Source organism: Dendrobium catenatum, unplaced genomic scaffold (assembly GCF_001605985.2).
Source record: "Dendrobium catenatum unplaced genomic scaffold, ASM160598v2 fragScaff_scaffold_54, whole genome shotgun sequence".
In the NCBI taxonomy this organism is placed as follows: Eukaryota; Viridiplantae; Streptophyta; class Magnoliopsida; order Asparagales; family Orchidaceae; genus Dendrobium; species Dendrobium catenatum.
Genome location: NW_021318516.1, coordinates 1,352,467 through 1,374,019, shown reverse-complemented (window position 1 = coordinate 1,374,019; position 21,553 = coordinate 1,352,467). Strand labels below are relative to the sequence as shown.

At 37.5% G+C, this 21,553-nt stretch overlaps 1 protein-coding gene across 3 annotated transcripts in view; it reads right to left on the bottom strand.

Annotated features, from left to right (window-relative positions):
- Window positions 1-2,883: 2,883 nt before the first annotated feature.
- Window positions 2,884-21,553, bottom strand: part of LOC110108650 (mediator of RNA polymerase II transcription subunit 33A-like) — a 39,050-nt gene continuing 20,380 nt past the window's right edge. For all 3 annotated transcript variants that reach the window (XM_020839375.2, XM_020839376.2, XM_020839377.2), the window contains exons 9-12: window positions 18,957-19,121; window positions 17,107-17,767; window positions 10,847-11,053; window positions 2,884-4,318 (exon numbers count right to left, since the gene is read on the bottom strand). In XM_020839375.2, the coding sequence (XP_020695034.1) occupies window positions 3,243-4,318; window positions 10,847-11,053; window positions 17,107-17,767; window positions 18,957-19,121 (2,109 nt within the window). In that variant the 3' untranslated portion in view covers window positions 2,884-3,242. The remainder of the gene's footprint in view (window positions 4,319-10,846; window positions 11,054-17,106; window positions 17,768-18,956; window positions 19,122-21,553) is intronic.

The window sequence follows — 21,553 nt, the reverse complement described above, 5'->3', positions numbered from 1 at the left end:
ACTATTACATTTTATAAATCATATCATTAGTGATATTGATGCAGCGACAATCAACAGGATAAGAGAAATCGAAGGGAAGCAATGGAACAGTGAGTCTCGTGCAGATAAACTTGTATTGTCTATTAAAACTGAAAAACTAAGGAGGGCTTTCTCCAGCTTCAGAACATATAATAAGTAAAAGCTAACAAAATAAAGCTTGATTAAAGAAACAACTAGAAGCAGCAGGCCTATGTGTAACTGAAAGGGAAAAATGTCAGAGAATGAGGGATAGTGGCTGCCCTATTAGAGTAAAATGATCCACCTGAGTAACCAAGCTAAACCGATGTCCTCATCAGGTATATTTTTTTACCAAGGAGATGAAATACAAATGACAAAGGACAACAACCTTTTTTTTCTTTTTTTTTTTGAAATTCTGATCTTCAGATGCTCAGCCTTGCCTTCCACTATACTCTCAATAGATTGTTGGGCCAAAATAAAAGAAAAAAATAAAACAAACTAAAATAAAAGAGCCTCAGAATACTCAGTAAAGCTAAAGTGTTAGGTAACATGGCTATTTGGTGCAGCTGCGTGCAAGCCAAGCTAATGCCTTTCAACGGCTATTTTGGTATTTAAAATTTTCATATTAGTTATTGAGATTTAAGCATTTCCTTGGTTATGATTGTAATTCTTGTTTGTGTAATTTTTTCAGTTTGTAATTCTTGTTTGACTATTGAAGGTAAAATATTTAAATTTGACATTAGAATATAACTATTTTACACCAATATTAAATAAAATATTATATAAGTAACTATTTCATATTAGTTATTTAATTCTTGTTTCCATTCACTCAGACTTCCCAGCATCCAAACAATGCCTTAGATCATAGTAATAAATCATAAAATGATTTAATAATTTACTGATGAAATAAGTTACTAAAGCAAATCAAAACTTGATTTATCAATAACATAAAAAATATAAGAAATGATTAAGAGAGCAATGACATTAATTTTGCCGATTACAAAGATTATAGTTGAAAGAATATTTTCTGCAATGAAAATTTTTTATATATCTTTTACGCAGTAAAATAGGTGATGATTGACTCAGAGATTGTCTCGTGTCATATATTGAAAAAGAAGTAGTATTAGACTTGATTCCAAATGAAATTGTAATGCAATATTATTAGAAAATGTAAAATTAAATGCAAAGATTATATAAATTTATAATTAATCATAAATATCAATGATTTTAAATTATCATATATTACTATTAACTATTTAATTAATTTTATTTAAATAGCATGAATTATTATAGAGCTTAATATCAAATAAATTATTTGGTGGACAACAAATAGTGTACCAAAGAGGAGAGATTATTTTATGTGGTGTTCGAACGCGTCCTGAGGACAATTTGGATGTGCCACATCATTCAATGCACCGTGCATTGGGTGACATGGCATATTAGGATTGGCCTCTAGACGCATCTGAGCATTGACTTAATAATTTTTCTACAAAGAGTGCCCTTAAGATGATTTTTTTCCCACATTCTAAAACTAAAGTTTCGTTTGGGACAATTTACAAATTATTTTTAAAGTAACTTTATGATGCAAAAATTTATGTACTAAAAATTTAAACCATGGTAAGAAAGCCCCTAGCTAGGATTCATTAAAGTCCACATGCTTAATGTGAAATGCCTGTAACTCCCAATTTCTCATTAATATCCAATAATAAAATCGAAGTCCTAAAAAAATCAGGTTTTGTGAATATAAGTAGATATATTCTTAATTGTGTCTCAAAGCTGCTTTCTTTCAGGGCAAATTATTGTATCCGGTCATCGGACGCAGAGATATGTCCGGATATTAATAAAATATTATTTTAAATTAAGTGCGTCAAAAGCGCAGGTAAAGCGCACCTAAAGCACAGTCAAAAGCGCAGGTGACGCTGCATGTTTTTATTGGATGTCCGAACCTATTCTGCACGTCCGGTGACCGGATGCAATAATTTGCCTTCTTTCAGACACTCAAATTTTGTTTGGGATAACTTTTTTATTATTTATTAAAATAGCTTTCTAGTACAATATTTTAATTTTTTAATAAAAAAACTGATTTAAAAAAACATAAAGAAAATAGTCTCAAAAGAAGCCTCAATTACAAGCTTGCAATAGATTTGTGTTCAAGTTCACAAAACCAGGAATAATTTGCTGGTGAGTTACAGGAGAAATTTAAGTTATGAGCATTTACTTAGCTTATTGTTTTGTCTTTTAGATCGTAATCATAATTTTTTATTTGAATAATATTTTTTCATTGCTTTCAAGAAACTTTTGTGCTGGAAAGCTATTTTTTAAATTAACTTTGAAAAAAAAAAAAATTTCCCCATAACTTTAAAATCACATTTAAAAAAAAAATTATAGTTATCCCAAATAAAGCTGACTAATTATTTGTATGGACATCAAACGCTGTCCAGAGACCAACCAAAATGCACAACATCACCCCTTGCTCGATACCGTAGCTCGATACTGCTGACATGATGCATTCTAGATGGTCTCCGGACGGCGTTCTGCATCCGATCTCCGCACAAAATAATTTCTCCTTACATAGAGACTTTTATAAAATTTTGATTTAGGAATAATATGGAAAGGGAGGAAGGTTAGATTAAGGAATTATAGGTAAGAAATAATTTATCTCAAGTTTTTTTTTTTTTTTTTTTTTTTGGTGGCTTGGGAAGTGGAAAAGATGAAGTTGCACACTGGATTTTTTTTTTTTTTTTTTGGTTTTTTTTTTTTTTTTTGGAGGTATGGCTAAGGAATAGGAAGAAAGTGATCCAAGCCTTCAATTCCAAAAAAAAAAAAATAATAATAAAAAACATTTATTTCATCAAAACAAATGCATCTCAGAATTTCCCCACCGACAGTGAAAATAATTATTTGCATCATACTTAAGAGTAATTTTACAAATATAGCCTTAACAATCTTCCAAGCAAAAGGTTAAGAACTCCTAAACATTGAACTTTACATGCGTCTGGTTAATTACCCAAGCTCATGAGCAGCCAAATACTCACAGAACAGCTACGAAATACCCAAAGAGGGACCATAATCAAAGGATCAAATTACTAATCTTCATTGCTTTGCAAAAAATTTGATTTTCTGTACAGCTTTCTTTAATGTCTGACCAGCAATCTCTAAACCAGTCTGGTTGATACAGACCTGAATGGATTGCACTTTCCTCACCATATGAAGAAAAAGAATAAGTTTTTTCTGTTATATCTATATCACAGAATAGACTCCATTACCAACTCCATTGAAGCTGGGCCTGCTCGCTCAAGCAATGCAAGAGCAAGCTCCCACTCATTCCAACGCCTCAAACCTGCAGCCAGCTTCCTCAACGTTCCTTTCCTTATTTCTGGAATCCATGAAGGCACAAACCGAACCAGTAATCCCAAAAGGCAAGACACATATGTTCTCCAAGTAACTGGATCACACCCTACTGATACTTCCCCTTCCAACACTCCAGCAACAAACTCCATGTGCATTCCCACCGCCCTCGAATGGCTCGATGAGAAGGAAGAGCAGCCTGGAAATGTCTTTCTTAAGCCCCAAATGAATGCTCCAGAAAGCACAAGCATGTAGGCCATTGCATATCCCTCGAGTAGCCGGATTTTGGCTGCAGCAGGTCCAGTTGCCTGGCTGAACTCCCATGAAAGCAGTGCCGCCGGCAATGTCTCCTCATACAGGACTTGGACTAACAAAGGGCCACCTGCAACACAAAGCAGAGATGTTCCGAGCGTTGCCACGCTCCTCACTGCCAATGCTGCGGCGGCAAAGGATGACTTTCCAGATAACAGACGGGCAGATGGTTCAGTGCAGGATTGATTAACCACCAGCTCATTGGTCCACTCAATGACAAGCTTCAGGATGACATTATTCACAAAGTGGGTGTCATGAAAGGATCGGCACGAGCGGAGATAGAGGAAGCCAGGAGCTAATGGCAATCTGAGGCCTTGGATGGAAATGGACTGGCCTAGGAGACCAATGGCGCCACATTGGCTGGCGCCATTGCCGAGGAAGGAGGAGAAGCAGCTGCGAATGAGCTGAGCAACAGCCTCTTTGTCACGGGTGAAGGGTGAGCGAGTAGCTGTAAGGACTATGAAGTCATGCCATCTCCGAACCTTCTGTGCCCACAGAGCACCAATGATGGGCATGGTAGGCCATGGACTCCCAGCAGAGCTGTTTTCAAGTGCCTGGCCGACCACTGCATGGATGTACTCCAAGCTCTTGTCCAGCTTGAATGTTATAGTCAAGCTGACAAGTGCAGCCATGGGCAAAGGAAGCATTGGCACTTTACCACCTGAAAATAGTAGTTAATGAGCAAGAGTTGTAATCGAAGGTGCCATGTAACAACGTAGAGTTTTAAATATGAAAGATTGGATGGATTTTTAAGCTCATATTACTTCAAAGTGAGAGCCCTTCCCTCAACAATAAAACAATACAACTAATCCCTCAATCATGAATCATGTATGCTATTGATTTATCTCAAAAAGGTCATTATGAAGATGGGTATTAGATCGATAATTCATTTCAAAAGAACATGATTCAATGCCCTTCATCCATTGTTTTGTTGTGGCCAATCTGAACTTCCCAGGTCAAACACTCTCAATCTAAAAAAGTGTTGGGGAGAGATGAGGAGTAAACACACTTTTTGGGGAGAGATGAGGAGTAAACACCAGAATGACGAAACAAGAAATAAAGTAAAAAACAACGGAAAAGTGAAGGACACCATGATTTAACATGAAAAAAATCAAAATAGGGAAAAAAACCCACGGAGCCACACCACACCAAGAAATCTCCTTGCTTCTCTTTTCACATGCACCATTCTCAATGTCTACACACTCAAAATACAATAAAAAAATAAAATAATCCCAAGGGATGCAACCCTTCAGAGAAACAACAAAGAAAACCATCCAGACCGTCTCACAGCGCTGCAGTGCCAATTTGGAGTGTTGCGGCACTCAAGCCTCTGTCTTGCACTGTTGTTGCGTTGTATTTATACTGCTTCAGCGCTCTGCTATTTGACGTTCAGCACTAGGACACTCGGAAACACATCATTGAAAGCTTGGGTACACAGCGCTAGGGCGTTATACAGAAAAATACTTTTGGGTGCAAAGCACCTGAACCCAAGCAAGGGATAAACCCCCTGCACCCCACAACGAACACGACAATATTTGAGATCGGAGACAATAGAATAACTAGATTAATCAACATAATCAGATTCCACACATAACAATCTCCCACACATAACAGATTCCGATCAATCCTTCTCCTGATCTATAAAACCAATTATAGTACCAATAGTGTGGCTCAACCTTGCTCTCATCTTCCATGAAAACCAACTGAAGCAACACATAGCTTCAATTTATCAATTGTCATCATCTTCGTCAGCATGTATGCAAGATTCTCAGTCGTGTTTATCTTCTCCAAAGATAATTGACCATCTTTCAAAAGTAGCCCGATGAAATGATATCAAAGCTGGATGTGCTTCTTCATGGCATCAAATGTAACATTATTGGCTAGATGTATAACACTCATGATGTCGCTATATAGCTTCCCATTCCATTGACCCTTGACAAGTTCTGTCAAGAAACTTTGCAACCAAATCATCTCTTTGCTAGTCTTAGTGATAGCAATGTACTCAGCTTCTGTGGTTGAGAGCGCAACAATCTTTTGTAGCTTGAAAACCCAACTGACGGCAGTCTTTCTCAAAATGAAGATATAACCTGTTGTGCTTCTCCTACCATCAAGTTCTCCAGCAAAATCAAAATCTATATAACACTGTAAATCAATCCATGCACTACCAAACCAAAGAGCTTTGTTAACTGATTCTATAAGGTACCTAAGAATCCACTTAACGGCCTCCCAATGAAGTTTGTTTGGGTTACTCATAAATCTATTAAAAACTCTCACTGCATCTGCTATATCAGATCTTGTGCAGATCATAGTATACATCAAACTTCCAACTGCTGAAGCATATTGAGTCTTCTTCATATGTTCTTCCTATGCTTCAGATGTAGGCGATTGTTTCTTGGATAATTGAAAGTGACTACCCAAGGGAGTTCAATTTGGCTGCCTCACTCATGTTGAATCTCTGAAACATCTTTTTAACATACTCTGTCAGAGACAACTTCGGTATACCTGCATTTCTATCTCTACTAATTTTCATACCAAAATATTTTTTCGCAAGATCCAAATCTTTCATTTCAAACTCATTTGATAATTATTCTTTCAGACATCTTATCTTCTCCATATATGAACCTGCAACCAACATGTCATCTACATACAAAAGAAGAATAATATAACAGTTATCAAAATGTTTGAAAAAATAACAGTGGTTTATCTGGCACTTTGTGTACCAATTATCTGACATAAACTTATCAAATCTCCTGTATCACTGTCTTGGTGCCTGCTTCAGCCCGTATAAGCTCATCTTGAGCCTACACACCGAATCTTCATTACATGTGGCCACATATCCCTTAGGTTATATCATATAAAACTCTTCGTCAGGATCACCATGAAGAAATATTGTCTTTACATCCATCTACTTTAGATGTAAATCCTCAATTGCTACCATGCTTAGTACAACTCTGATTGCAGTCATCTTCACAACTGGAAATAAAATTTCAATGAAGTCCACTCATTCCTTCTGCTGAAAACCTTTAACTACAAGCCTGACCTTGTAGCGCTTGCTACCATTAGGTTCTTCTTTCAGCCTATAAATCGACTTGTTTTGTAGTGCTCTCTTGCCATATGGTAACTTTGTCAACTCCCCCAAGTCTGATACAACTCAAGTGAATGCATCTCATCATCCATGGCTTGCTCCCACTTATTTGAATTATCAACTTGAATGGATTCATCACTCTAGTTCACCACTATCTATGAGCAATAAATAGTACAAGGAAGGAGAATATCTTTCTAGCCAGAGATTCTGCAAGATCTCCTAATTTCAGTAGCACGAGTCTAAGGTACTCTCTATGCTTCATCAACTTTATGTTCTTGATCATCATCATCATCTTTCTCAACATATTTGGAAGAATATTCATGAGTCCCGTCTCTATCCTTATACACTTCGAATTTAACATCCTTGCTCCTGATGAACTTATGATTCTGATAATCCTAAAATTTATAGCCAAATTCATCTGAGCCATATGCAATTAATGAACACTTGATAGATCTTGGATCAAGTTTACTCCTAGATCCTGCATCAATATGAACATAGGATGAACAACAAAAAACTTTGAGGTGGGATATACTAACCTCCTTTCCACTCCAAGCTTCCTCATGTAGCCTCTCATTCAGAGGAATTGAATGATCACGATTAATCAGATAAACTGTAGTATTCACTGCCTCTGTACAGAACTGTTTGGATAGACCTACATGTAACCACATGCTCCAAGCACGCTCAGTGATAGTTCTATTCAAGTGCTCTACGACACTATTTTGTTATGGTGTTTTTGAAACAATGAACTCATGCTTTGTTGACCTCATTTTTGTATGAGGTCACTTGGACTACTCTTGACCTTAAATTAGTTTAATTTCCAAATTAATTTAAATCCTAGAATCTCGCGAAACAAAGCCCCTCCCGCATGGTCGGCCACCCTTCCCGCCGCCTCTCCCGCAGGCGCCGCCTCTCTCCGGCGAACTTGAAGTGTTCGGCCGCCTTGTAGGAGAAGTCCACAAACGATTTTAGGTATATTTTTTAGTTTTTGGTTAGATTTTTGAAGTGAAAGAAATTCTAAGGTTTTAGATTTTTTGAATTATTTTGTGTGATTTTCGATTCTTTCATTAGGGATCATGATTATTTTGTGTGATTTTCGATTTTCATATATCATTTAGATGTTTTTATTGTAAGGTACAATATTGTTATTATTTTCCTGCTAAAACTCTTATTTTTTCATTTACGCAATTCTGTGTCCGTGAGGCTTACGCCTCGCCTCACGGACAAAAACCGCCTCGAGGCTTATTTATGCAATTTTAAACCTTGTGAACAACCAAAAACTTTGAGGTGCGATATACTAACCTCCTTTCCACTCCAAGCTTCCTCATGTAGCCCCTCATTCAGAGGAATTGAATGACCACGATTAATCAGATAAACTGTGGTATTCACTGCCTCTGTACATAACTGTTTGGGTAGACCTACATGTAACCACATGCTCCAAGCACGCTCAGTGATAGTTCTATTCATGTGCTATACGACACTATTTTGTTATGGTGTTTTTGGAACAATGAACTCATGCCTGATTCCATTCAAAGCATAATACTCTTTGAACTTCTTATCACATACTCACCACCATTATCTGATCTGAGACACTTGAGCTTCAGACCTATCTCAAGCTCAACCATGGCCTTCCACTTCTTGAAAACATCAAATACACCTGACTTGCATTTTAAGAAGTGCAGCCATACCTTTTTACTTTGATCATCAATAAATGAAACAAAATACAAAGATTCTCCTATAGAAATAATTGGAGCAGGACCTCATAAATCAATATGCACTAACTCCAACTTCTTTGACTTGACCTTTGAACTAGTATTTGAAAAACTCACCCTATGTTGCTTTGCATATACACAGTCTTTAAAAAAAATCCAATTCTATAAATTTTAATGAAGTGTTCCTTTAGTAAGAAGTGAATGCATACCTTTCTTACTGCTATATGACCAAGCCTTCAATGCTAAAGTCCTCCATCAATATCTGAATCTACTACTCCAATAGAATATGCTTTTTTATTGATAATATATATAATGCCTTCAATACTGCCACGAGGTATAACCATAGCCCATTTTGTCACCTTCAACGTATCTCCTATGAGTGATGTCACATGGTCTGAGTTTGCAAGTTGACTCATATAAACTAAACTCCTCTTCAGACAAAAAACGTGCTTAATATTCTTGAGTATCCAAATTGATCTATTTGACATTCTGATATCAACATCTCCCTGTCCAATGATGTTGCAGGGCTTATTGTCCCCGAGATACACTTTACCCAAATCACCTTGAATATAGTTATTGAATGCCTCCTTATTAGGACTTGCATGAAAAGAAACACTTGAATTTATCACCCAAGATTCAAAATTGTCCAGAGATAAAATCAGAGAATCTGACTGACATTATTCTGCAGATATATTTACATAATGATTTTTGTCTTGACCTCCACACTACCCTTCTTTGGAATTATACAATCCTTCGAGTGGTCATTCTTTACACAGCTCTAGCACACAACTTTTCCTCTACCTGAAGCAGACTTTCCTCTCTTTGATTTAGATCTCCTCTATTTGGATTTCTCTCTAAACCCCTTCCCCTTGTTTCAACATTCAGCGTAGAATTTGAAGATTCACCGTTCACCCTCCTGCAAACCTTTTCATTAAGCACTAACCTCATAATGTCCTCAAAGTTCAGCTTTGAACTTCCCGAAGAGTTACTCACAACAATAACAAGCCCATCTCAATTTTTTTGGCAATTAAGATAACAATAACAATGCCCTCACATCATCATCAAAATTGATGCCAATTGAACTCAATTGACTTATCACAATATTCAAATTATTCAGATGTTCTGCTTGGGTTGTTGTCCAACATCTTCATATTGAATAACTTCTTCATCAAGAAAACTGTATTTGAGGCCGATGGCTTATCATAAATCTTGATCAATGCAACAATGAGATCGACTGTAGTCTTCTCATTTACAATGTCGAATGCAACAAATGAGAAAAGTGAGAAAGAGTATCAAACTTAGTGCAGTCCGGTCAAGAACCTTCCATTCCTCCATAGTCATAAAATCCAACTTCTTGGTGATTCCTTCCAATGGTAAATACAACTTCTTTTGATAAAACAAATATTCAATTTGCATCCTCCAGAATGCAATGTTCGAACCATTGAACTTTTCAATCTTGTACCTTGCTTCGTCTGCCATTACTCCCACTCGATATGAAGAACCTCGCTCTGGTACCAGTTGTTGGGGAGAGATGAGGAGTAAACACCACAATGACGAAACAAGCAAGAATAAGGACACTATGATTTAACGTAGAAAAACTCAAAATAGGGAAAAAATCACTGAGCCACATCACACCAAGAAATCCACTATGAAAATTGGAAGAAATAAATATAGATCTCTCTTCTCTCTCTCCTTGCTTCTCTTTTCACATGCACCGTTCTCAACATCTACACGCTCAAAATACAAGATAAAACCAAGTAAAAAAACCCCTTCAGAGAAACGAGAAAGAAAACTATCCAGTCTTATCTCGCAATGTTGCGATGCCAGTTTGGGGTGCTGTGGTGCTTAAGCCTCCATCTTTCATTGCTGCAGTGTCGTATCTATGCTGCTGTCGCACTCTGTTTTCTATCGTTCAGTGCTAGGACGCTCAAGTACGTAGAGCCGGACATTGTACGGGAAAAAACTTTTGGGTGCAAAGCACCCAAAAACCCAAGCAGGGGGTAAACCCCCGCATCCCCTAGCGAACATGACAAACTTTGAGGTCCGAGACAACTGAATAACCAGATTGATCAACACAATCAGATTCCACACATAACAAAAAGAGAACTGGTTATGCTTCCAGCAACGAAGTACGCTGATTTGACTACCAGATTGTACTGGTTTTGTGTCATTCAATTGCACGAGCAACATTTTCCAATGGGAACGTTGAAAATTCTTCAAAATAAATGTCCTCAATTAAGAAGCAGTTGAACTATTTAAAAATCAAAGACTATATTCTCCCTAGTTAAAAAGGATAAGCATAAAAATAAAATAAAATTAAAACGAGTACAAGGGCATATAAATGATATTGTACAAGACAATAATGAAAACAAAGCAGTGGATAAAAGAAACTCACCGCCATAGCATTTTGGAAGAGTAACCCCAACAGAAGCAAGAATTTCCCTGATCTCAGATTCAACCAAGAGAAGGTTTGTCGCAGGACTGGGCCAATCATCGCCATTCATTGCAACAGGCTCCCAAATGCCCCGAGTAATTTCTGCCGAGAAATAACTCACTATTGTTGCAAGAGAAGCTGGCAGGAAATCCGCAAGATCCCGCAGGCCTAATGAAAAGACCAAGTTTTTCACAATGTGAAGAACATAATAAAACGAAGGATTACTGCCAGAATGACAAGTTACCAACTTAGCACATATTGCATGATTGACAATCCGAAGAATACATGAGAAACAAATGCAAATAGTTTTCTGGAGTTTCAAATATGTTAATTCTGGCCAAGCTAAGGTCATTCTTGTCTTCGATCCCCACCCATATGATTTACAAGCCCAAATAACTTTTCATGTTATGCTCTTGTCTTTCTAATTAAGGGAACGACAGATTTACAACTTCGTCCCACTCCACTGATTCATCAAATGAAAGTTTAAAAGAATCCTACAAAAAATCAGTAGCAGAGAGCTTATAAGTGAGAAGGAATATATATAGGAATGTCAAGGCCTAGTCAGATTACTCATTAAGTAAGTTGATTCTGGCCACCTAGAAAGTTGAAATAATGGTCTCACAAAGGGAAATAATTTGAAAATAAAGGTAAATTCAGGAACCAAGTTTTATCCTTCTAATCCCAAGCCTTTACTTTCTTAAAACTTCTTCCATTGTTCTAATTGTTAGTTACTTCAGAAGATACCTAATCAATCAGAACTATCATAAGCAGGTAGCATACACCATAGTATCTCACTTCAAACGTGTTTTATAAGGAAGTTCACAAGTAATACAAAATCTTATGGATTTAATATTGATTCTTGATATCAACTTACTAAAACTTGAAACAATTTGATCATTCCAAAACCACTTTTAATGCTTTGTAGCTCCATTAATATTTTCTTAATAACATCACCACACCTTTAACATATTTTCTCAATATTCACCAAATTAATTCTAGTTGCATGATCATGTGCAGTTTTCATTGTGAAGTAAACTTACTAAATTTAGAAATGCTTTGATCAATGCCCCATTATACATACTGTTAATAACTTCATCAAGCCTTTAAAACATCTTCTCTTTTTGAATGGTCATATGAATGTGCAGTATGTTTCTTTATACAGGATGAACTAAGTGTAGTTGGATAATAAATCTAATCAATGGTCTCAAGATTCAATCAACCAGATCTGCATTAGGTGTACTTTTGTTCAAAGAGCCAAAAAGGGCCTTAGCTATGACAATATAGTTTTAAACGAGGTCTTGTGGCATTAGATTAGGTAGCCATAATTATGAATACTATCAGCATCAACCAATGAGCCTTGGTTATGATTGTTTGGTGGTTCATTGGAAGATTTGTTTAAACATATGAGATTATTGAATTTAGTTGCACATCAAATAGTTGATTAATATATTGGCATTAAAATGCCAAATGATTGACCCTCCACTCATATGCTTAAACTTTGGATTCAAAATGAGTTTAACCACTTGTGTATTTGACCCAACTTTGACCACCCTGTTATTCCCACTCCATAGCAAATAGTATCAGAAACTATGGTCCAACTAAGATTAAGTGGTGTGGGGCTGAAACTCGCGTTCTGGCCTCTCTGCGGCCCCATTCTTTCTTTTCTTCGAGTCATCAAGTAGAGTTTTAACAAATAAGTTTCAAAACAAATTTTCATAAGGCAGATTGGATTGTGAATAAGACACACCTAGAGATTTAGCCTCATTTTACGAGGACTTTATGATTTGAGTTTAGGTTTCCTATAGGCGCAAGCCTTTATAGTTAATTACCCCTCCCGATAGCAACAAAGAACTTTCGATTAAGGTTAGTCGTCAAACAGATATAGGGTATCTGGCGTATAGTAGAAGCATGGTTTAGGTATTTGAAAATTTAATATTTAAAATTGAAAATTTACCACCTTGCACTTAAAGCAGATGGTGGGGGGAGTGGTGATGGACCAGGTCAAGATCCCATGGTTCCATCGTCCCGGGTCATCATTGTCCCTAGTCTATTTAGTAAGAGGAGGTAGTTGACCCAACTTGACAGAAGAATCCTTGTCGGCAACCATGGGTTACTTCGTTCAAGGGTACCTTATAGACCTGGGTGAACATTTGTCTAAGAGAAAAATTTTGAATGCACTTTAATTCATTACTCAATGATTTGAAGCCGTTTGAGAACATACGAGCTCTGACCATGAATGTAATTTAATGGTGTCATTTTGCGGCAAAATTACCCGGTGAGAGGGTCTCGATCATAACCGTTTACCTATGGTGTCATTAAGTGGCAAAACCACTAGTTAGACAACACGTGTCACGTCCTTACTAGTAATGGACGATTTGAGAATGAATACTTATGATATTCTCAGCCAGACATTCGCTCTTTGTGAGATGAAGTGATTTTCAAATTTGTTCACATCGGCAAACTATTACAGAGGGTGGATGGGTATTTTGTTTTAAGTATTTGATGATTTATTTCATTTTAAATATCTTGATTTTGGGGTGATTTTGGAATTTTGGATTTTTTAGGCAATTTGGGAGGCATCTTTAATTCCTTGGGATCCCCTCCGGCTTGAGGTTTTTTGTCCACACGGTGTCATCGGGATGGTTATGGGAAATTTTACTTGATTGGTTGAACCTTGTCAGCTCTGTTTACTTACCGACAGAGGATCATGTTCGTCACCGGCTTTATGTCCTTATTAGTAAATTTTCTTTGTTATAGGCCTTAAAGGTCTAATATGAATGTATAAAATAAATATCTCAATTGACACCATGATTATATACTTGTTTGATAGTTTGAGCCATGTCGACTTCTATCTATTCACATAGAAGAATTGTCGGGGCCCATACAGGCATATACATCTGCATGATGCATATGAATGCATCAATATGTATTCCCATGCATGGGGGTATTTTGAAATGCTTGACACTAATAAGCCATGTGAATGACTATCATTTGAGTGCGTACAACATTGTATTTAAAAGCCTGTATACACCTTCTGTATGGTTGTCCAAGTGTTGCAGATCTGGTGGCATTGTTTAATAATGCACTGGGTTTCATTTGTTGTGCATCAATAGTGCAGCTTAGTTTGTTTCATCCTTTATACATCATTGTCATTTTTTTCAATATTCAGACTGCAGGATTGTACTTCAGCTTGCAAATGCTCCACATCGCATCAAGAGCTTTCTGCTTGTTGCTTGGAAGCGAGCTAATTTACCTAGTGTGACAGCCCGACGTTGCAAATTTGTTGCCTCGGTTTACAAGTGGCTCGTAGTTTTTACTAATGATTCCCTGTTTTTGCTGACAGGTGAATCCTAGCGTCGCATTATGGATCGTTTGCTACTTTTTACAGGCGAACTGTCGTGCACTGACAAATTTCATATAGATGTTTGTGTATAATTGCATTCCTTACAGGCTTTTGTGCTTTATTGTAGATAGCATGTTGGGTATGTGGCGGATTTTCTATGACAACTCATAAGTGTTTGCATTTGTTACATGTCATCCATTTTTACTTGCAGGGGATTACTGCATTTGCTCGCCACTAAATTATCACAGATTGTAGAAATACCCCAGCATTTAGTGCATGTTATTCGTCGTTACCTGTAGACAGACTACTATATGCATGAAGAATCTCCAACAGTGGTTCGTAAGAGTTTGTATGTATTGCTAATATTCTATCCTTGCTTGCAAATAGCATGCTACATGAATATTTATGTTCACAGGGGATTCATCATACCTGTACCATATCTATTATCAACACTTGCATGTAGATTAATGTGTTCATTTGCAAACTAACGTTGATTGCTGGGTAAGCTGCATTCGTCATCAGCTTCCTCACATATGTTGATTGTTGTTACATACAGATGAACTACTATATGTATGATAAGTCTCCTACATTAGCTCATGGATGCTCGCATTCATTATATGACACACTGTGTGTTTGCAAAAAGTTTTTTTGTCTGCAGATGAGTTGGTGTATTCATCTGCATATTGGTGCTCACTACCAAGTGAGTTGCATTCACTGTTGATCTCCCCACGCATACATCCAACAATAACTGACTATGCTCATGAGCTGGTTGTCATTGACTGGAGGGACATAATAATATTCATTGCATGTTTCTTATAGTCACTCGTAGCTAGTTGTTCATCTGTCATTGTCTACATGAGAGTTGCATTGAATATAAGAATTCTAATATTGTTTGTAAACAAGTCATTATGCATATTAAGAGTTCTCATTCCTGCTTATTGGCAAGCTACATCATTAATCACAAATCTCCTTGCTTTTAATTAGTGGATAGCCTGTTGTATATATGGCTAGTCTCCTACAATGGCTCGTAAGTGTTTGCATTTGTTGTAGTCCTTCTGCTTTTGTTGCGCTCTTTAGTCCTTGCTTGTAGATGAACAGTCAGTGAATATTTACATTCATCATAATTTTCTTATGTGTTTACGAGGAGCTCTTCACATTTATAGCAAATTGGTTGTCACCACTTATAGGAGCTCATCATATTCATCATGTATTGCCCTTCATTACTTGCAAGAGTTCGATGTGTTTGCTTGCATTTTAATGTTGACTGCATATCGTTGTTACATTTATTGCACATCGACCACTTTTGTTTGTAGACGATGTATCATGTTCGAATGAAGGGGTTATTATACTCATTGCATGTCGGCAGTCGTTGTTCGCAGGGAACCGCTATACCCATCCACAAGTGATTGACATTAATTGTAAAAAGTATTTTTGTATTCATTGCATATGCATTGTTATTAATCCACAGATACATTGAAATGCTCATTATATATCCTCATAATTGCTTGTGGGCATCATGTTTTCATTATTATGAATTTCTCATTTTTGTTCAATTTGCCTTTTTTTGTTTTGCTATATTAATTAATGTTCAATTCCCCGTAGCTCGATTCCCTGTGGTTCATATAAGTTTTATTCCCTGTTATTCAACTCAAGTCAACTTATGCTTACCGCCATTCACTAATTCACAAGTTCAGTTTGTTATCGTTTTGTTTAAGTTCAAGTTCTCTATTCACTGAAAATTTCGGCAACCTCCTAATGTCTCCCCCATTTAGGGGAAATTTGGAACGCTGTGCCTTCCAACCATACTACAAGAGCGTGTATGGCAAGTTTTGGGTGACACCGCGGCCGTTGTTCTTCAATCCCACCATGCTACAAGAGCGTGTATAGGTCTTCGAGGTACTTGTTTGAAATGCGCAGTTTTTTTTTCCCACAGGCATGACGGCACATACACGAACACTTAAAGTTGTCCCCTCCATGCTACGAGAGGGTGCATAAGACCCACCCGCCTCGCCACAAGTGTCAAACCGAGTTCTCTCCCATGCTATGAGAGCGTGTATAGGTGGTCCCCAGACACGCCGCGATCGCCAAAAGCAGGATTTGAGGGCTTTTGAGTTTGAGGACATTATGCCTTGGTGAGTGATGGTGGCGGTGTCGGGGTGACGACGATAAATGAGGACACAAGAATATTCCTTTTTCTTTCCTTCTTTTTTTTTACTTTTTTTTTTTAAATAATAATAATATAAACTAAACGTAGAATCTAGGGCAATGGGCAATGGCAACGATAAGTGAAAACATGTGACTGATATTTTTATGAAAATGTTGGATTCTCTACCTTTCTCTCATTTATGTAATAAACTGAAATTAGAAGATATATATGCTCCATCTTGAGGGATAGCGTTAGCTTGGGATTATATGAAATATAAATATATTTATAGTTGGAGAGTAGTGTATATTATTTCGGGTATAAACTATAATGTTATATTAATCAATTTAGTATAAATAGAGGAGATCTGTATTAAATAAGGCAACAAATTCATGCTCAACCCTTTGACATTACAAGCAGTTCTAATCAAGTCCACATCAGATGCTGAGAAACAGGGCCGGTGGCAGTTAAAAACTTGCCTAATTTCCCTCTTACAAGTAGGAAGTAATGCCTCAATGTTTTGGGATTGATGAATTTCTAGTTGTTGGACCATGTTTATGGTAAGATATCATTATCAAATTACCCAGTTTTCTTAAAGTAGGAAAACATTGAACGAGTTTTTCTGATACATCATTGCTAGACATAATAAATAAAATGAAATGGCATGATATATTTCAGAAAAGTAAGGTGAAATTAATTGTCAGGAAAATATATAGAGATAACAAAGCATCTAACCTGTAACTAGGTCCCTAGATGAAAGCCTTCCATTGGCACATGCAGTCAAAACTGCTTCAAGAACAAAAGGAACAGCTTCTAGAATATCCCAAGCAGGAAGCAACGGTCTCTGATAAGCATCTTCAGCAGCACTTACTGGCGATTCACTTATGCTGCTACCAGATGTTGATGAAGGGTTACCAGCAATGTTTCTTCCATTACTCATTTTACTACATATCATGTTCAATATCTTATTGGCTACCAGATGCACTGGACTTTTACTACAAAGTCCAGAGAGAGTAGATGCAATGCAGGCTTTATTTTGTAGGTACCAAGTTCCTAACTTCGGAAATGAGTCAATATAAACAGGTTGACCAGGTGATGCAGCAGAGTTATTGCCTTTATCCTTATCAATGGAATTTTTTACTGCAATGCGATGATTACGTAGCAGCATAAGATAATCCAAAGTTACCTCCAGCCTGACTGTTCCACCACGACCTGCTATTCGGTGCTCCTGAGGGGGCTTATAAAACTTCCATAAGCGCAGAAGAAAAAGAAAAGCACACGAGAATACAGAGTAAACTGATGTTTCATCAAATGCGCTTGGCCTATGATTGGGCTGAGGTGGAACTGATCCAAATGCCTCACAGAGTGGCATCAAAGCAGCTGCTACTTCTGGAACCTGCACAACAATCCTGACGTGAGATATATATAAGCACCAAGCAAGAAAAAAATAATCTTGCTAACAAGGTTAGGGCATCTCATTTTTCACTCCAAAATGCAGTGTAACAAAAAAAATGACGTGATTCATCTCCAATCGAACTCCATTTTGCGCCCAGAAACCGTCTTTCTCATTCGCGCATTTCTTTCCACAAATGCGTGATTCATCTCCAATCGAACTCCATATTGGCGACGCACTGTTCACCCGCAACCAAATACCGGAAATTTTGCCGTTCAGCTGTAGCTCACGAGCGACGAAATTCATGCGTTTGGAGTTCGGTTGGAGATGCCCTTAGAAGCGAGTATAATTCAAAGAGTTAAATATGCAATGTTAGAAGTATTTATCATTATAGTATCTTTAGAAGTTCGAAATTTAAACCCTGGTCAAAGAAAATTTTGGAATATCCTAGTAGCATCTAGTGCCAAACACTAGTTGATAATCATGAATAAAAGACCAAGTACCATACTTACATGAAATACCTCACGGATGACTTAATGGTTTAATAACCAAATATTTCAACAAGGAAATGGATGCATTCTCCATGATTTGCAATGCATGCATTAAATCAAAATCAAAACCTTCATAAGATGTTTAATAGGCGATTTTTTATGCTTTTCATCACTGAACTAAAAATGAAAGTTTTTTTTCCTTATAAATGCCCTTCAAAAAAGCTAAACAAGATCATGCTTTTAATTGCATTAGCAAACCCCAAATAACACTTACTAATCATAATAAAATTGACTTGTGACCTCATTATTCAGTGACAGGAGCGCATAATATTCCCCGCCTACGGTATACAAAGCTAAAGAAGCATTTATAACCCTCACCGTTATGACTCCTGCAATATTATGAAGGGACTCTACTTCTCTGGCATAAAAATCAAATGCTTATAGGCACACATGATATTCCCTTCCTGCAGTACACAGCAACTAAGGCTTCATTTGGGACGGCTTTCTTACGGCTTCTTAAAGCAGCTTTTAAGTAGAAAAATTTTATTTTTTGTACTACAAAACTGCTTTAAAAAGCAGTAAGAAAGCCTTTCCAAATGAAGCCTAAAAGAAGCTTATACCCCTCACAATAGCACAACTTTGATAGCTCCTGCAATATTATGACAGGTCTGTTCCATCTTGCATAAAGATAGAATGCTTACCAGTCCATATAAAGATATGATATGAATTGCCTCAACGGAGCAAGCTCCAAAAAGAATAGCACTTAGCATGGGCATGTGCCCTATCAAATGGCTGCAGATTTCAGGTCCTGACACGCCAGGTATCGGAGTTGTCAGGAGCTTAACCACCATGTGTACAGCATGCTCCTAACAAACAAAAAAAAATGTCTTAACAAGGACAGAAAACTCAAATCTTCATACATGAAGTAGTACAAAAGCATCATCATCATTATTAACCTCATCCCAACTATTTAGGTTCAGCGAAGTACTACAACACAGTCAATTCAAAATATGCTAGGGAGTGTGCACCAAGGGGTATCAAAATTTCTTTGTTATCGGCAAACTAAACCCAAGCCTTTGCATGCCTTAAATATAATTTTCATTATATTACAAGCATACTGCAAAACTTTCCAAATTTATTAATTTGATCTGTAATACGGAAATCTGTGGTATGTTCTTCAGTTCATGCATATGTGAACTGAAGATTTATTCCGGTTGAAATCAACTTCAAACACTGATAGCAACATCACAAGTGGCTTTCCAGAAAAGAAATACTTTGCTAATTGATTTATTCCAGAAGGAATCAATATGATTGTGAAGCCAAGAAAAAAGGCATGATTTGGTGTTGAGCAACCTCCAGATCAATTTAGTTTTATTCATGATAATTAACGTGTCTAGATAGGGGAGACCCAATCCGCCATTATATTTGGGTAAGATGGTAGTATTCCATATGATAGTACATATTTTATTTCCCACACCAACGTCGTGCAAAAAGTTACTAATGAGACTAGAAATTTTCTTTCTTAGACCCTTAGAAAGAATGATAACCAATAGTGGAGACAATTAGAAATGGAAGATCTAATCAACGGATGAGTTCCACCTCTGTCTCCGCGAGCCCGTCCTACATGGACCAGCTCGATCGGTACAATGGACCAGTCTAACAATAACCCCCTCCCAAAGGCTCATCTTGTCCCCAAAACGGAAAGATAACACTCTCCTCAATTTTCTTGTCATCACAGACAGTGAGAACATGAATAATTCGGTCCTTACACATGCCATAGTGTATGCCTCTCGTCACATCTTAAACAGAGCCCTTTCGCCCTCCTCCTGTAATTACGTTTCTGTGAGCTTCTTGAAGTTGTCCCCAAGTCTTCGTCCTACAATCTTCTCCTGAAGAGTATCTAGTGTTGGCTCATTGGATGACAAAAAGGTGGTGGTCATTCTATACAAGCATCCTGAGCTATTGACACCCATCCCTCTCTCCAGGTGCCTCTGATCCTCCACCAACTAAGCTAGCTCCATAGCCTCTCCCAAGTCATGAGGCCTCATCACTCTAACCGCCATGTGAATCCCTGGTTCAATCCCTTCATAAAGTTCTCCTCCAATACAGTCTCCGAAAGTCGGTCAAGTTGACTGGCCAGGTACTCAAATTGCTCACGGTACTCCACCACTATCCCCTCATGCATCAGAGCAAATAACTGCTCATAGAAGTCCCCTCCTGTGCTGGTTTGAAAATGTTCCAACAAGCAGTCCTTAAACTCCCTCCAGGTTCGTATCGGTCGCTTCGTATCCATCCATTTGTACCATGTTAAAGCTTCCCTTCCAATCACATCTCGGTTGTCTTCAGTCTCTCCCCCTCCGTCAACATGTTGACGGTAAAGTACCTTTCCACCTTGTAGATCCACCCATGGGCATCCTCTCCCAAAAAAATAGACATTTAGCTTCCTCACCCTCAAATCTCCTATGTTCCCTCTATTTCCTTCATAATTTTTCATTCCCCAAGGAATTGGTTCCCCCCAAGTATCTCAATCATCCCTTCTAAATTCATAACCAAACCTTTCATCAAATTCACACATTCTCCTTTCAAATTCAACACCCATTGGAACATAACAAACCCCTCCCCTTTCAAGTTCAGTATCCCTTTAGTCATAATTATCCCTTTCCCTTTTAAATCCCGCCCATCTCCTCTCTAATTCAACAAATTTTTGTTCTTGCCCTACCTCCTCCCAACTCTCCCGATACCCTCTTCTCGACCCTTCCCCAGAAATAGGCTCTAGAGGAGGAATTCTCTCTTCTCCTTTTAGAATCTCCACCTCCTGATCTTCCCTTTGTCTAATTGGATTAGAGTTTTGCCCGCTTCCTTAGTCGTTGGAGACTTAGCTTACTTCTGACGACGTCGTTTTCGATTGTCCCTTGAGCATCTTTTTCAAGTAATTCCTATCAATCTTTGGAAAACGAGAGAATTCTCCACAAAAATCCACACAAAATCAGAAAAACAATAGATAATTTGTATTATTTGATGAAAGGGAAATGGAAAATACCAAGATACAATTGATCCTCTATTCGAGAGGAGGATCTAACTCTCCCAATTCTCTAGACGCCGCTAGAGCCCAAACAAAACCTAAGAGAGATATCAAATTTCAATCAATTTCAAGATGGCCTAAACCTAGGAAAACAAACTATTTAATGCATATAATGAAAAAAGAAATCTCTAAATAGTCCCTACATTCAAGTATCCCTCTTATGTCACTCCAAAAACCTTCTTATTTCAACTACTAGAGCCCGCGGTTTGAGCGGCA